This window comes from Pholcus phalangioides, unplaced genomic scaffold (assembly GCF_987345545.1).
Source record: "Pholcus phalangioides strain wild (caught in Gottingen) unplaced genomic scaffold, Ppha-v1.0 ptg000009l_1, whole genome shotgun sequence".
NCBI lineage: Eukaryota > Metazoa > Arthropoda > Arachnida > Araneae > Pholcidae > Pholcus > Pholcus phalangioides.
In genome coordinates, this window is record NW_028301602.1 from 20,000,001 (window position 1) to 20,018,382 (window position 18,382).

Below are 18,382 nucleotides of genomic sequence, written 5' to 3' on the forward strand. Positions count from 1 at the left end.
GCAAAAATGTCCCGTAAACTTCTGTCATTTCGTCATGAGTCACCGTTTTTTTATGAAAAAGAAACTTGCGATCATGAAAAAACACCATATAAAATATTTAAATTTATTAATAAATCATTTTTTTCATCCAAGTATTGAATAAAAAGTTAAAAATAGGAATTTAAAAAAAAAAAAAACCACACATGGATTTCGTTTTGAAGCAAACAACTCTATTCAATATTTGAGAGAGTTTGTTTACTAACTTCATATTGATGGCATAGCAGATGTAAACAATCTGATGTTGGCAATAATTTTTCATTAATTTACCTCACTGTTGAGAAATAAAATGCCAGTGAAAGCAGAGAAAGTAAGTCATGTTGATGTGAATTAATTGAATTACCAATCTAAGGGACCAAAAATAATATGATTTCATTTCAACCATGGCCTGGAAAAATCAATATAAAAGACCCATTTTTTTTTATTGGCCTAGGGCAGGCATCTTCAATCCGTTCCTCGCGAGCACCATGGTGCTTCCTGAACCACTCAGAGTGGTCGATGCTTGTGTCCGATTTGGTGGTCGTGAGCACTTGATAAACGATGTTCACCCAGGCATGGCTCGGAAGGGGGGGGGGGGGAGGCCTCACAAAAATGCTTGGGAGGACCTCGGAAAAATCACTAGGAGCAGAGGCCAATGATGCTTGATGCTTTTAAGACGGCCTTGCTGTAATGTGGATTAAGTTTTCTAGCATAATTAAGAATTATAAAATAATCCTAGACTAATGAGCGGGACGCACATTTCAATAGTGGGACGTAAGGCCATGATGGTCATACACATTTCACTCAGTGGACAGTAGTGTGTGGCATCATACTAATGAAAAATCAGGTTTATCCCATGGTCCTCTAGGCTAAAGCCCTGTCAGCCTCCCGCAAGAGTTGTCTTCAGGGTTGGCACATGAGGCTGTGCATCTGGGTGGTAGCTAAGTTTGAGTCACCCCCCCCCCCCCGCCTTTGGTTGTAATTCACTCTGAATCTTCAACCCTATCAAGAAACAACTGATTTGAAGCGAGCAAAAACTTGAAGTGTAAAACGAGATAAATCCTAGAAGATACGCAATCATGGGATGGAAGTCACGTTCATCGCAGCATAAATCAAGAGGACAAACACGCTTATCCTTTTATAATAATTTGTAACTTCTTTGATTACTTTTTATCTACCAACAGCCTTCAAAGACATGTTTCATGCTGAGAAGAAACTTTCGTTCAATTACTCTTGCAATTCTTTTTCCATTTGATAATGATGTTTTGATGGAATTTTTATACATGTATTAAAAGTATATTTTACTATTTCAGCCCGAAGAACAACTTCAGCCAAACAGGGCCATAATATTCAACACCTCGAAAAATGAAACATTCACCATCAATAACGGTTTCGCGTCATTGAATCGGAAACTCAGAAATGATGGTTTCAGAATTTACAGGTAGAATTCATTTATATTTTAGTCATTAACTATTTTTGGATTATTTTCTTTCTTTCTTTTTTTTAAAAATGAAATGTGTGGTTTAAGTTATTCTTATTTTCATGCACGTAGTAACCAGGGCGATATAACTGCAGAACTCTTGGCGAAATGTGGTGTTTTCATTTTGGCTGGATCTCGTGAGAAATTTTCTGTTTCTGAGGTCAGTGAATTATTGAATTCCTTCCGTTCTCAATGAGAGTAAAATACTTGCACTTTTTCCCCCTGATAATCATCTGTCTCATGGATGCTTATGTAGGCTAGGGCTTGGACAAATTTCAGGCTCCAGGTTGCCATGACGACTAGAAAATCGATTTTGGCACCTAAATTTTTCTGTGTGCTTGCTAAATTAGAGCCTATGAATGAAATATATTTTCTGATTTTATGATAGTGTGTCTTAAACATAGGGAAAGGATTATAAAGTCCCGAAAATGTCAAAAACATTATTTAGGACCATTTAGCTCGAGATTAAATCATTCTTGTCTCCTAAGAAATTTAGCTGGTGCCTAAAATGTTTTTTGATTTGTCAAGCCTTTATGTAGCCTTTTTTTTGGTGCTTGATAACCTTAAGTTCGAAGTCCCCATGATGACTGTGAAATTGGTATTGATGACAACATTTTTCTACATGTGTGTTTAGTTGAAATTGTGGTCTGAGGCCAGTGCTAAATACAGTGAAACTGGTCCGAGACACACTGCACAAGACAAAAACCTGTCTTAAACGGAATGAAAATATAGCCTGTTTTAGTGCTTTGATTTACACCTTTATAAAATGGAAATTTTTCTAAAACGGAATATTATTTCAGTCTCTTGACATTCCGTTTCATACAGGTTTCACTGTATTTGGAATTTTGTCCAGCAACATGGAAACAGGTTGCTGTGTCCCTGAGAAATTAAAGAAATATTTTGGAGCCTTTTCTCGAAAAAAATTAATGCTTGTCTCAAAGACTTGTATCTCTGCTCCAAGTTTGCTAAATTGGGTTGAGATTAGTACTCCGGAGTGGGCTATGACAATAATTTCACGCTCAAATCGTTATATCCCAGAATACACACACAGTAAAACCTCTCATTTGTGGGCAAAAAAAAAAAATTCATCCATTAAAGAGACATGACAGTAATCAGGAGTTTGAAATGCATACCTTCATTATACAAGGGGAAATTATTATTTGACCATAAAAGAGGGGTGACCATGTCTGTTGAGAGGGGTTTTACCGTAATTGGATAGATGTTTGTGGTATGATGCAGTGTCATGAAAACAGCCATGTCTTTCGAAGTATTGAGACAACATAGAAATAACGTAGTTGTTGATAATGTTGATGCACTACTATGTGAGAATGTTTTTAACAATCTCTTGTTCACATTTTCATTTATTTTGCCGTGAAAAATGTTTTTTAATTTTGTAATATGTTGAGATAAAGATTAATTTATAATTGTTTGCACATTATTCTTCAGTTCAATAATCTCAGAGATTTCATCGAGAAAGGTGGAAATATTTTTGTATTGATGGGCGATGGTGGAGAGAAACGATTTGCAACTAATTTGAATTTTCTTCTAGAAGAATATGGAATCATGGTCAACAATGGTGCGTATAACAAATTTTTACATCAGGAATATAAATTTAACGTAGTTTAATATCAATACAATTTGTTTTGAAGTTTTTTGTTTGCCACAGTGATTAGGCCATTTTCTTTAAAAGATAATTTTTAAAAAACATTTTTGTGGGAAATAAAGTTGTCTCATGATATAATACTAAAAATAGATGTGATGATCAATATGAGAAGTGCAAAAGAAATAAAAAGATCAGCTTTTGTTGACAATAGCCTTTTGTTCATGAAATCTGAATGAATGAAAATTTTGGTAACACCGCACTTCATGACATTTTACAATTTGGACAGGACACATGGTTTTATTGTTTTAAGCTTTCTATAATTGTCCGAATATCTTGGTCTGAAGAAATCTGAAACCATTTAAAAGTGTTAAAAACTGTTTTTAATAGTCCAAAAAATCATCGCAATATGACAGCAACCTATAGATTTTATTTTGAGGGTTCTAAATAAACCAGAATCTGATTTAAAAAAGTGTAAAAGTGTCAAAATATGTCGTGAAACTATTTACATTTTCCTTTAATACTATTGCCAACACCGCATAATGTGATTGCATTGGGATTCAGGGTTTTGCATCAAAAAACCAGGGTTTTGATGCAAAACCCTGGTATGTATATGCAAAAAAAAGGTCCCTGTTGCAAGTATTATGACCATATGTCCTTTTAAAACTGGATGTTTAGTTTTCCCCTCCTTTTATATTTCAGCACCAGTCTTTTTTTAAAATGAACTATTGTAAATATATTGCCTTCCATCATATCGATATCGCAAGTATTAATAACTGGCATATATCTATGATCAAGCCTTTGAGAATATTTTATCAAACCAGTTTAAAATAAAGTTGTCACCATGAGTTTCATTCTTAGCCTTAGCGATGCTTTCTCAGCTTTGAAACTGGACTAAACAGTAAACATACGAGAAAAAAAGAATAAACTTTTAAAGAAAAAAAATTGAGCATTCAATGTTTAGTATACATCAACAGATAAACAGTTAAACGCTTCACATAATATTCATAATAATAACACCTCACGTTCCTCATACATATGTAACTATGAAGAAAACGAACAACATTAAAAACTTTGCTTGTCTTCATTAACTGTGGTGTAGCATTTTGTTGACTCATTTTTGGTAATTTAACATATTCTTCCGAAAATATATATTTTTTCTTTTAGGAACTTTTCAAAGACCATGTCTGTTTTTTTTAGTTGACTGTAGTGAGGAGTTATAATGAGAGCTGTTTAATGGGTATTATATGATAATTTTTAAAAATATATGTACATACCATAGATTCCTTGAAGAAGTCTTGTACGAGGAACTCGATTCTGGTCAACTGATGAAGAACCGAAGGTGTTTTTTTTTCTTCAGAGAAAGGGAATGCATAGCTGCTGCAACAGTGTGTATGGTCCAATAAGGGAATAGGGAAATGTTTTTTAATGGGGGTAGAGGTGCAATCTACCTCTACCATATCTGCAGGCTAATAAAGATAACTTATGGAGGAGAAGGGAAAGTGTAGGTCAACTTCAGTTTCAAAAAGCACAAAAAATCCCCAGGGACAAAAAAGACCCCACAAAAATGTGGGATAGAAGGAAATGTAATAACATAAATCAAAATCCTAATATAACTGTAAATAAGTTTTTTCCCATGTTATGGTATCGATCCATTCTGTTCCTTGTGAAAGTGATAACAATACCAGAATGATACATTATCCATGATTTTAATAAGCAGCATTGACTGTATTAGCGTATTGAACAGAAAAAAAACCCCCACAAAAATTAAATAGTTGCCCTTTTTAATTCTTTAAGTTTATTATTTATGTGATTATTATTTTTTAATGCAAAAATATGTGTTATAAGCATGTATTGCAATACATGTGTGATATTCCTCAGCCTAAAATAATCTTTTTTAGAATTAATTCTATTTGTTTCGTAAATTGTAGTTATTCTTCATATTTTGCTTACTTGGTATTTTTCTGCAGAAAAATTGCAAGTTCCTGAAATAATTTAAATGGGGGGGGGGGAAACTATATTATTATTATTATTATTCAGAAGGTCAGGGGTTGGGGCTTTTCTGGACATCTGCTCAAGTGGATTGAGTCATACCTTACTGGGAGATCTCAGAGAGTAATTTTCAATGGTTGTAAATCCTCTTCTAATGCATGTTTTTCTGGTGTTCCCCAGGGGTCGATTTTGGGTCCCTTACTTTTTATTTTATTTATAAATGATTTACCTGATTGTATCAATACTAAATGCTTAATGTTTGCTGATGATGTAAAAAATTTTCATGTTATTAATAATGCTGATGATGCTACTAAATTACAAGAATCTATTAACAAACTGAATTTATGGTGTGTAAATAATAAGTTGTATTTAAACATTGATAAGTGCAAATGCATTACCTATAGTAGGAGGCATTCTCCACTTATATATGATTACAGTATTGATGGTCAATTACTTCTAAGGGTTGATTGTGTGAAGGATTTAGGTGTGATATTTCACAGTTCTTTTTCGTTTAACCAACATATTAATTATATAGTGTCTGAAGCATCCAGAAGTCTTGGTTTTATAATTCGTAATAGTAAGCTTTTTCACAATGTTGAAACTATTTTGTTACTTTTCAATTCCTATGTTTGATCTGTTTTGGAATAATGTAGCATAATTTGGAATCCTCATTGCTTATTTAATATAGTTAAAATTGAACGTGTTCAAAACAGGTTTTTACGCTATGTATATTTTAAGAAACATCAGTCATATAATCACTGCTTACCAAACGAAATACTTCGCTCATCGTTCTGTTATGATTCCCTTGAAACTCGCCGTCTCAGGACCCTTACTAGGTTTTTTGTAAAAATTATTCACTCTGATATTGATGCACCTGATATTCTAAACCTTATTACTTTTTATTGCCCACGAATCAATCTTAGATGTCGTAATCTTTTTTATGTTCCTCCATATCGTTCCGATGTTTTGAAAAATTCTCCATTGTACCGATTTCTGAGATGCAGTAATACTGATGATGCATATTTTTAAACTTTGAATTTTGTATATACATGTTTTTTGTTGTATTCATATATGCAAACTGTAACTGGGCTTTTGCCTGTAGTTTGTATTTAAATAAATAAATAAATATTGTTCACACACATCATTTCCCATGTTACAGATTCCGTTATAAGAACAGTGTATTACAAGTACCACCATCCAAAAGAAGCTCTGATTTCAAATGGTGTTCTGAACCGATCCATATTTCTATCGGCTGGAAAGAAATCAATTGGTATCGAAGTGAATTCATATGCAGAGTCTAATGCTGTTGTGTAAGTTTTTTTTACAAATCATGAAAATATTATCAGCAAGTTATATTATTGAGCAGTTAATTTTTGTACAGGGTACATAAGGAAGTCGTTTTCATTTGGAAATAGCTTGTGAATGAATTGCAACTTAAATTATGAAACACAGTAATTGTGTAGGGGGATATAAAAACTAAAATTTTGTTATATCCTGTCATCTAGTACAAAAAAAAGGTCATTTGGCAAAATGTGCACCCCCTATTAATGAAGGAAAGAAAATTTCCTGCGTAATATTTGGATAAAATTTCTGCTATTGATAATTAAAATCCTTGATTTTTTTTCAATTTCTATGACAATCTCAGTACTTCTTTTGAATCTTGGTCATTTCAGCAAAAGTAGAAAAAATCAGAAATTTCAATCATGGATTTGTCAGAGAATTCTCATTCAAATGTTATGGGAAAGTTTTTTTTTGTTATAATAGGGAGGAAGTTTTTACATTGGCAGAGGGGACATATACAAGTTTTAATTTTCATATCCCAGTATCATTATTTTATGTGCTGCTGTTTGTTAATCTAATCAGGGATAGTCATTTTACTATACTGCTGTCTAAGTTGCATAGCTGTAGCTCTCCTCCTTCGCAAGTTATTTCAGATTGAAATTACTTTCTTTTGAGCCCTGTGCACTTCCATGAGGAAATGGGTGTTTTAAAATCATTTTTACAGTGCTCATGAAAGCCGATATGAGTTCACAAACTGTGGTTATCGTTAACAACTATTGACCTATCCTTCTTTTCCTTAGTGCTCTGAATTTTCTTTTCCCTTATGGTGCTACTCTGAATGTTGCTAAGCCAGCAGTTCCGGTATTATCAACTGGTAGCGTGGCTTTTCCTCTGAACCGTCCAGTGTGTGCATTTTATCAACACCCAGTAAGTGATTATTATCATGGAAATGGTGTGTGTGTTATAATGTAATGCTGCAGCTAAGAAATATTTTTTAAGGGAGAGATAAAGATGATAGTACATTAAAATAGATCACAATTCCATGTTTCCATGTAGCATAAAACTAAAACAATATAGTTCTTTTAGTACCTTCCTTCTTGTACTAGTTCATTGAAGATGTGACGATAACACAATAATTTTGCTATATTTTTTTTCAAAACAGTCTTCAAAAGGCAAGGTAGTTGTTCTTGGATCTGTCCATATGTTTTCTGATATGTTCATAGATTGTGAGGATAATGTTAAAATAATGGTAAGTTTTTACTTAATATATTAATTACTCTATTTATATTGTTTGAGTTCTTAGGATAGCAGATGGTAACCTGTCAATTTATGATCCATCCATATAGATTATGACTTCCATTTTGGTCAATCACAAGACCATTGTTTTTCCTAACAATTTTTCTTTGAAAATCTGTACAATAAAAATTCATAAAATATATTTGCATTTTGCAATCAAGACGTTGGTTATTATTCCACACAAAAAGCATAACATTAATTAATTTTGGTATGTTTGCTGATAAGCAATGAAGGTATCAGGGTCTTGTATCAGAGTCAGTCTTGTATCACATCAGATGGTCAATCGTTGGTGAATGGAAGAGTCATAAGTAGATCATCAGTTGAATTAAATTACTGACCCCTGCTATGGGCTTCGAAGATGGGTTGGGATAGGTCTTCGTAGACAAAAATGAACTTTTTATAACTGTAAACATTTGCAGTTTTGTCACGTGCAACGTGACAAAACATACCAATTTGAACATATTGAAAATTATGAATATATGTAGCAAGTGTTTGTGACGAATAATGAGGTATGTTTACCAATCTTTTTTCCTTCTGGTCTTCATTGAGATCGATTTTTGTCCCCTCTTAGAAATCTTAGAAACAGTCTAAGTCTCAAAAAGCTTAGAAATTTCTTTTGGTGACGTATCGAGGACCACCAGTGTTGCTAGTAGATAAGCAGATTCAGTCACTTGGGTTCCAGGAGTTTGTGACTTTACAATATTTGTACACTACTTTATTTCAGTAAATGCCCTATAAAAGGTATTTCTAGGAGCTCTTTTTTCCACCTGCTCATGGTCATTTCAAAAGGGAGAAAACCAGCAGCTAAATCAATTATGCCTTGATACCAGAGATAAGGCAGTGTATTCTGACCAACAAGCCACTCTTTTGATTGTATGAGGAGGGGGAAGAAACCATTGTGTACTCTTGGAAAAATAAACTGTACTCTTGGAGCAAATTTTGTAATACCAGCAGCTGTGTTTCAAGGCATATGTAGGGAAAGGAAACATAGCAGGCCAGCGCCCCTTTGCGCATGTTAGAGGTAACATTGACTCACGCTATTTGTTCAAAAAGTATTCGAGCATAATTTTTCGGGGATAAACCAATGAAGCTAGGGAGGTTTAACTTGAATTTTTACTTGCCTGTAGAAGCTGCCAGGCGCTGGCAGACTGCAGATGAGTGAGGGAGTGTGAAAAAGAGCACCTTAATATTTTCATTTTTGTCAAAATGGCGGGAAAAACTTGAACAACGCTGCTACTGCATTGAGTTTTGTGTGAAACTTGGTGATTCCCCATTGGAAACCATCTGCAAGATCTAACAGACTTTTGGAGATGAAGAAATGGGCACTACACTGATAAAGGAGTGATACAACTTCTTCAAAGGTGGTGGCATATCAATGGAGAGAAGCACGTCCTGCTAGGCTTTAAACATCCAGAAATGAGATCATTATTGGCCAAGTGAGGATTCTGGTGATGCAGGATTGTCGAATTATGATCAGAGAACTTGCAGACGAGGCAAGCATCAGCATTGGATTCATTCATTTCATTTTGACTGATGATTTGTTCTTCAGGAGATGCAATGCCAAAGTCATGCTGATTATCTTCTTTGATTCCAGTGGCATAGGTCACACCATGAGTATGCACTATACGGCACAACCATCACCAAATAGTACTACCAAGAGATGTTGCGTTGCAATTGGTAGTTCTATCATGATTAATGCAGTAGTGTTGTTCAAGTGTTTCCTGCCATTTTGTCAAAAACAAAAATGCGGGGCTGCTTATTCAAGGTGATTTACACATTTGCACTCATTGGCGGTCTGTCATCAACTGGCAGTTTCTGCTGTCAAGAAAAAATTCAAGCATGTGCACTAGGATTACCTACATACTAGCACCAAACTACACCTCCCTAGCTTCATCGGTTTACACACGAAAAATTATGGTCGGACACTTTTTGAACAAACATCATACATGCATGTTTCAGGAACAGTATAAATACATAATGGCTTTTGTCTTAAATTCTTCTGTTTTCTTTTCAGCGTGTAATTTTCGAGCACCTCACAACTTCAGGAATTCAGTTGAATACCATTGATGCAGAAGATCCCGAGGTGATGGTCACATTGAATAATAACCGTTTTTGTAATACGTTTAGTTAATTAAGAAGAATGCTTATGTCCTATATTGCTATTATGGTGGTTGTCTGCTTATGCATTTTAGCAAACTTTTGTTACTATATTGAAGGTGTACATATGTATGCAAATTTATGTGCAAGTAAATGTGCTCATATTCAAAATTTAATTTACTCAGATATCAGACTATAACATGATACCATCCATTGGCAAATTAGCTGATCGCCCATTCGGATGTCTGGAAGATAGCGATGATGTTCCCAATGATATGTCTGTGCTCTTCAAAAATAATTTGTATCAAATGGATAACAGGTCTTTGCCTAAAGTTTTGAAGTAAGTTCAAATTCCGAGATACACATTTGTATTTTCCCAGGTGCAGCTGTTTCTTCTCATGACACCAGTTTTATTCTTTGTAGATGGATGTGTGGGGATACGTGGATATGTGGGATTTTTTCCTTGCTAGCTAAAGTAAAACTCCTTTGGGGTTCTGTCATAACAACTGTGTAAAAATTGTGTTTTTATGTCGCATTTATGTATTATTTTCTCTTGAATCACAGTGCTTACAAAGAACTGAATATGAAGCACGAGCCGCTAAAACTCATAACTCCAAGGTTTGAAACTCCTTTAGCTCCTCTTCAGCCAGCTGTAAGTTGTTTATAGCAGAATGCCATTATGAGATGCCTAATCAAAAAAATTAGTGAATGTGATTAATGTGTGAAAATTATGTATTATTTAGTATGTGGTTCATTTTTTGTAATTAAAAAATTGGGAAAGATATGGAAGAATCAGTGTATGGAATTGGCTAGCCCTAGTCTAATTCACTTTCGTGTGGGTGAAAATTGTAGTGGTGTAACAAAAATTACTGGAATCCTCAAAAGTGTTGATTTTAATTTAAAATCTTAACTTCTCTCTCTCCAAAAAATTCTAATTAAAATTTTTATGAATTGGGGGGGGGGCATTCAAGTATTACATCAGCATCAATCGTGGGGGGTGGGGGGTTAAATGGTGATTATGTCACCAATCACTCTTTATGAAAATATACAGGGTGTTCTGTTAATGGAACTTAGAGAGTTGTTAGCACACATCAAGAGGAGCAAAAATTTTCAATGGAACATGGTGTCGCAAATCTCGTCGAGAGGGTGAAAATTGTGAAAAACGCATGCAGGCTCTGAGTCCAGAGAAGACGAAAGGTGGATGTCAGTTGATCGGTGAATGTGTTCGTGGGTTTGCTCACCATATCTAATGTAAGCAGCGTCGCTTACGTCACCGGACGATCTCATAGCGCAGATTATCGACGCTGAGGCAGACATGAAAAGTATATCTGGTATCTTGGAGTGCATCCAGGAATCGTTTTTACGTCGTTGTAGACTGTGCAATGACATCATTGGCTGCCACTTTCAACACTTGTAATAATTAATCAAATAAATCTTTTTTGTAGTTGTTATTGTACTTTTTGTCATTCCAGCGTGACCTGCATGCGCTTTTCGCGATTCTCGCCTTCAACGTGGTTTGCGACCCTATGTTCCATTGCAATTTTTGTTCCCCCTTGATGTCTACTAACAACCGTCTGAGTTTGTCGGTCCAATAACAAAACACCTTGTATGTGAATATTTTTAAAGGCCTCTTTACTCCCCCCCCCCCCCCCCAGGGCCGTCTTAAGAGCATCATGGTCCCATGGGCCAATTAACTTTTTTGAGCCCAGATCTAAAAAATTCTCGAAAATTTCAATCAGTTCTCATTTTTGTGAGGCCCCACTTCTCTTGAGGCCTACAGGCCATGCCCATGCATATAGACCATGCCCTCCTCTTTACTATATATATCCATCCATTGATTGATGCTCAAAAACTGAAAACAAAAGCTAAAAACATAGTGTTTTCTAACCGTAATCATGTAAAAAAAGATCCCTGTGCATACACAGTAAAGTTTGCAACAGTAGTGTCAGACAGCAGTGATCAGACTCACTATGAAGGGCAATCCCAATCAGGGAGTATACAGGATTGACCTCTCAACGGGAACACAAAAATCATAGTGGGGATGGGGCTGACAGGGCTCTAGCCCTGGGGCCCGGGACGGTTATCATAATTTTTTTACTTTTTCACGCTACATATTAACTACAGAAGGGGCCCGTTAAAAGATCATCAATCATCATCTGACCCAGGGGCCCGCAAAAGATCCCAGCCTAGGGGCCCCGCTACAGGATGTGGGGGCCATGGGGGGGGGGGGTAGCCAGAAAAAATTCCTTAAAAAGGCCGGGATTACGCTATAAAAGTTTGCTAAAAGACCCTTTAAAAAAATTAAAAAAAACAATAAGCCTATTGACACTTATTGGTTGCATTTTTCAAGTTTTATAAAATAACTTTTCTAAAACTTCTATAGTGTAATCCCAGTTAAAGAGAAATTTTGAGGTTTTTTTGGCCTTTAAATAGCAACAAAGTTAACAGAAATTTATTATAATACATACATAAAGATGTTTTCTTTCGATATTTGAATTCTTTTACAAAAATATTTTTTTGATCGTCTCATGGGGGAGGGGGTGGGGGGTACACAAATTCCCCAAGCCTTCCCTCGCTTACGCCTCTGATCCCAATATGCAGTAGGAGGTGGGGTAGAAGTGCTTATATAAATAATTAATTTTACTGACAAAGAGAGGGGTGAGTGGTTTGCTTATTTCTGTTGAAAAGGAATAAAAATGGCCAAAATTCTTCTGACACAATACTTGAATGACTCCTGAGAGTCTTTCGAACAAAGCAAGCCATTTGAGGGCTAGAGTTTGAGTGTTGACTGGGTGTTTCTCCAACTCCAGCAATTGTCACCACAAAAGATATTAAACAAAAATTACAAAGTCGGGGAAAACATGCTGCTATTTATAGGTTGACTCAGCTTAAATGGACTTGGCTTTCTGAGATAAATCATTCATTTTTCACCCAGACTGACCCCATTGGCTTAAGAGAGCCAGTTCAATCTTTTTATGCCTACTAAAACTATAGCTTCAAATTAATCTGTTTACTTTTCTTATACTCGAAGTTTTCTTTTTCAATCAGGTTTTCCCCCCATCTTTCCATGAGCTACCAAAACCATCTTTGGAGCTGTTCGATCTCGGTGAAGCATTCAGTTCGATGAAAGCAAGAATCGCTCAACTCACAAACAAGTGCACTGATCAGGATTTGGAGTATTATATAAGAGAATGTGGAGACATCTTGGATATTTCTAATAAATTTCCATTCAACAAGAGAGATGGAAAACACATGCTCGAATACATACTGATGCAATCTTTCGAACTGAAAAAATTAAACCAAGTAATGAATTTTCTTCCTTTTTGTTTTTATTTGAGCGAGTGTAATATTGATTAATTTGCTTGTTTGCTAAGATCTTAGGTTTTCCTTGTTTTGGAAATATACAGTGGATTAAAGCACTATATATCAATCAGAAAAATGACTATGTTTTTTCTTTAATTACAGACCACATTCAGCAAAAAGGAGAACAAAAGAAATAGAAATGAGGACTATGGCAGGACGGTACCTGAGGGAAGACGTGCTAGTTTAGTATCTCTTGGAAACGATCTCAGAGCCACACCAAGAGGAAGAGCACCTCTACATTTGAAAAGTCTTGGAAAGTCTGATTCACAAGAAAGTAGAGGAGGAGCCTCTGATAACAGTGCTAAGAGCATGCGTAAGAAATGGAGTGAGAGAAATCAACATAGTGGAGAAAAATCATGAATGAACCTGTCTGACGATATTTGATAACAAGGGAATTTTTCTTTTAAAATCTATCATTATAAATGCCTGCCGATATTTTATATCATCTGTGGTCTTAAAAAAAAGCTTATATTAAAATATAAATATTTTTAAAAGATAATTATATTCTAATGAAAAATTAACACCTGATTTTTATATTATTGTACCCATAGCTTACGAAAAAAAATGTGATCATCTTATTTTAACAAATATTGTACATTCAGACCTCAGTATAATGTCTATTACTTTTAATGCCACCCCGCATATAATTCAGTTTCTTAAACGTCCCTGCCAGGGCAATTACTAAATTCAGTTCACTGGTCATAAGCAGTGTATTTACACGGAAGCTTAGCGGGCTATAGCCTAGAGCGGTAAGTTTGGAGAGATGGCAAATTTTTGAGGAATAAGTGGCCGAGAAAACTTGTGCTATGGGAGAAGGGAGGCAAAATTTGTATAGCCATCATAGATCTGCCTCTGTTCAGAGAGCGAGGGGGATTGGGCCAGTGAGTGACCAGACGAGTGACATAGAGAGTTTGCAAATATGATAATGAACCAAAAGAGTGGTCTACAAAATCAGGGACTATGTCAGTGAGTGTCCAAAACAGTGACTCCTTGCTAGCTGGTCACATGGGCTTTCGAGGTGAGTCGTACAAATCTACTTACAGCCAGGAATTCATGAGCTATGGGTCACTACCCAAACTTTGGGGTGGGCATCAGAAGGCCTCAGGTGGGCCTCAGAAATTAGATCTGGTTGAAATTTTCGAGAGGTGGTATGTAAATTTGCCTGGTAGGGCCTCAGAAAAAATCACTTGGCTCTGGGGGCCTATGATGCTCTGACTTCATGGCCCTGTGTACAGGGGCTCCTGAGGTGGGTCGTACAAATCCACTTACCACCAGGAATTCTTGAGCAATGGATCATGACCCAAACTTGATTCCCAGGGGCTTCCAAGGTAAGTCATACAAATCGATTTACATTCTATTATAAATGCACTGCGTCACTGGTTTTATTACTTTTGAAGAACAAACAGTCCCATGGGTCACAAAGCTGATCTTGTTGATTTTAGAACGTGACTGAAAAAAGTTAAGAACCCTAGAATTAGCTGATCCCAATGAATGAAAAAAGTTAAAGCTCAGATTCGAGTGCTAATCATTTATCTACTGGGTAAAGCAACAATGTTATTCAACAAATGGACCATTCTCAATCTTGAGTAAAATCTTACAATGCGTTTCTGTAGTATTGAAATGTCTGTTGGAAGATCATTCAAATTGCAGATTTCATTCCGGTAAGACGCGTTTGCGTCTGTCCTTCAAGGAAAGGCCTCTCTTTGAGATCTAACCTAAACTGACGTAAGTATAACAGTTTCTTGGGCTTGAGGGGGCTTGACATGGTTAGGTAGCTTTGGAAGGATCTCCCAATGTTTTCGTTTAACGTTTTTGTGGCTCGTTGTGTTCCCTGTTAGATGGGGCTTAGCTCTGTGGATCAGCGAGGTACCGAGTTTCTTGACCACCTGGCTGGTTGAGTCGAGAACCCTTTGTGTTCTCGAATATCTCTCGCATCATTGGAGGTCAGTTGCTCTGCCACTTACACTTAACATCGTCGTGGCAATGGTAACACGGGCTAGTGTTTTCTGGTCACTGTTCCAGTTGGTGCCGGGTTTTGAGGTGGTGGGCTTACTGACCCAGAGCTGCCCCCAAATCATTTATTCAAAACTATACACAAATGTATACATTTAAAATACGGGAATCCGTAGCCAAGGCCGATTACACATCCATTTAATGTACCGGAAGTCTTTTGCCTGGGGCCCCATTATACTGTTTAGACCAGTGGTTATCAACCTTTGGAAGTCTTCATTATCAACCGGTTGATTTTCTCTTGTGAGCGGAAAGCCCGGCCATACACATGAATGATGGGGATACAAACGGGAAAAAATAAAACGGCGAACCACTCACGACCCGGTCTGACTGATGTTAGGTCCCGGCGGTTGAGAAACACTGGTTTAGACGGCCCTGTATACAGGGTGTCATGTAAGTCCTAATTCCTCCTTTATCTGATCAACCGTTCGTTGCAGATGGATGGTTCAAATTTAAAAAATGCTCAAAATGTGTTAAAAAATCACTTTGCACCATTTTTGAGAGTGAAGGAACAGTGTGTCAAAAAAAAAAAAATATCTACATTTTCATATAGACAAGCTATCCTAAAAAAAACGCAATTATAGAGAAAGTGGTTTCCTGTCTCTTCTGAGGCTAACAAAAGTAAAATTCCACTTTTGTAAGTGGAATATTCGCTAAGATATTCGAACTCAAAAATCGGAGAAAAGTTAGGAAAGAACAGCATGGGTCACATGGACTAACGGACCCAACGCTTCTTTCCATCATTTATGCTGTTCTTTCCCAACTTTCTTCAGATTTTCAAATCCAATTATCTCAGTGAATATTGCGCTTAGAAACGTGTTGTTTTTTCAGGGTGGTCAAATGAAAATTTAGATTTTTTATTTTGTGTCACACTGTATTTTCACTCCCCAAAATGGTACAAGATGAATTTCGAACACATTTTGAACATTCCTTAAACTGGAACCATACCTCTACGACGAACGGTAGGTGAGATAAAGACAGAATTAGGACTTACAAGTCACCTTTATAATCTGGTCTAATTAACCCTCGTCGTATGCATAAAATAAAATATTATTTCATTCAAATTGAAGTCATTTCATATTCTATTTGCGACCAAAGTCCTACGGTTTGTTGTGGAATGCGGAAAGGGTAGGCCAGGGTCTATTACGCTTAAAACTTACCCTTTAGGGGTCTTCAACGCCTAGCTCCGCGGGACACATTCGGCCCTCGGAGCTTTTCGTCGTGGCCCGCTGATCATTTTTAGAAAATGGTTGAAGACATTGAAAAACTATTAATTGTAGAATTTATGAAATAAAGATTATGTCAACGGGTTTCAATGTATTTTCTTATCTCTATTAATGGTTATTCCCTGCTAGCGGACACTTTTTTTGGTCCCAAGAGTGTCTGCTATTCAGAGGTTCTGCTGTGCATGGAAATGTGATTTGTATTTGTGACGTCGAATAGTGCGATGTTGTTGGATAGAGATGGGGTTTCCTATGTATCAGGACTTTTCTGTGTTAACCGGTTATGGGCCGAAACTTGGGTCACATGGACTTCCGAGATGAGTCGTAGAAATTAACTTACAGCCGGGATTCTTCAGCCATTGGTCACGACCCAAATTTGATTCGCAGGAGCTTCTTGGATGAGTCGTACAAAGTCACTTGTATAAATGCAGTATATACTTGTATAAGTCCTGTTATAAATGCACTGGTGTCACTGATTTCGAAGAAAAAACCAGTCCCACGGGTCGCGAAGCTGATTTTTTTTTTTTTGATTTTCGTCACGGCTGAAAAAGATTAAGAACCCCTGACCTAGAGCACGTGCAAGCATGTGAATGATCAAAAGAGTGTTACATGCGAGAAGTGAGCGAGCATGAGAAGAAGAGTGACCGAGAGCATACAATGTTCAATCTATGGCCCATGGGCTAAATTTGGCCCGTGAACTCAAACCTAATTTTGTAAAAATTAGCTAAGCGGCACATAGTTCCAGATCACTTGAGCGGCCTTCAGTGCAATTCCACATCACTTAAGTGGTCACAGCACATTTTCTGATCACTTAAGTGTCCCGCAGCACAATTTACAGATCACTTGAGTGTCCCGCAGCACCATTTACAGATCACTTGAGCGATCCCTAGTACACTTACGAATCATTTGTGACTTGCGGTGCAGTTCCAGATTACTCAAGTGGTTCGCAGCACATTTTCAAATCTATGAAGGAAGGCCTGCGGTGCAGTTTCACATCATTTCGGTGGCCCGTGGTGCATTCCCAGATAACTTAAGTGATCCGGCCATTTTCAGATCACTTGAGTGATCCCGGGTACAGTGTTAGAACACTGGAACCGCAGTATATTTTTAGATTGTTTGACTGACCCGCGACATATTTTCAGGTCACTCAAATGGCACGCAACATGTTTTCATGCGAATGAAGTGCTCCCCCTTTCCAAAAGATTGATCACTCTTGACCTAGATAGTGTGTGTGGGAGCATGTGAATGAGCAAAATAGTGAGCAATCATGTGAGTGACCAAAAACAGTGGGCAAGCATGGGGATGATCAAAAGAGTGATCTAGAGTGTGTGCGCGTGAGCATGTGAGTGACCCAAAGAGTGACTTGGAAACACAAGCGTATGCACAAAAGTTGGAGGCCAAGTTAGTTATAGCACAGGGCAGCGGATTCGGGGAATGGGTAGTCAAGAAAATTACAGACTGGAATGGGAGAAGGGCGGCAAAATCAGTGTAACCTACACGGGGGCAAAACCGTGAATTAGATTCTGATTATAAGTCACCTTACTTCATGGCCCACATCCTGGAACAGGGCCACTAGACTAAGATCTTTGGCGGGCTCCCAAGCCGGACTTTTCACGGGCCCTCCTTTAATGAATTCATAGCATGAAAAAATGAAAATATGGTAATTAACCCCTGTCCCAGGGCTGGGTCCCTGTCAGCCCCACCCTTGTAGGGGCCATGCCCTACTTATGAAGTAGTTATTATATTTACGTTACATCATACAGAGGTCTGACTGTATATATTTTTGTGAATGGGAAAACTGACGATTTTATATATAGCTTGATGATAAGTTGTTTAGTGGTGATTCTGCGCCTACATTATACATATTTTCGTGTATAATGTATGATAAAAATCTGATTCCGTCCCAATTCTCGATAGTGCCTATGATGATAAGTTCTTGCAGGACCTGTTGAGGCCTAAAAATGTATTGAATTGAAACAGTTGTTAATTGACCGTTTGTTACAAATTAGCTTATTTTATCTCTAC

The 18,382-nt window shown here is 36.9% G+C and overlaps 1 protein-coding gene across 1 annotated transcript; it reads left to right on the forward strand.

Moving 5' to 3' along the window:
- Positions 1-226: 226 nt before the first annotated feature.
- On the forward strand, positions 227-13,909 carry IFT52 (intraflagellar transport 52). Its single transcript, XM_089235721.1, has 12 exons — positions 227-346; positions 1,329-1,456; positions 1,568-1,655; positions 2,942-3,071; positions 6,247-6,397; positions 7,169-7,295; positions 7,531-7,617; positions 9,679-9,747; positions 9,947-10,101; positions 10,326-10,413; positions 12,810-13,064; positions 13,227-13,909. The coding sequence occupies exons 1-12, from the start codon at positions 326-328 to the stop codon at positions 13,482-13,484; spliced, it is 1,557 nt and encodes a 518-aa protein (XP_089091847.1). The 5' UTR covers positions 227-325; the 3' UTR covers positions 13,485-13,909.
- The last annotated feature ends 4,473 nt before the right edge of the window (positions 13,910-18,382 follow it).

Excerpts from the sequence above, each read along its gene's own strand:
- IFT52 (XM_089235721.1), top strand. The coding sequence starts at position 326 with ATGCCAGTGAAAGCAGAGAAA. Across the intron at positions 10,414-12,809 it reads TAGCTCCTCTTCAGCCAGCT|GTTTTCCCCCCATCTTTCCA; the intron begins GTAAGTTGTTTA and ends TTTTTCAATCAG. Across the intron at positions 13,065-13,226 it reads AACTGAAAAAATTAAACCAA|ACCACATTCAGCAAAAAGGA; the intron begins GTAATGAATTTT and ends CTTTAATTACAG.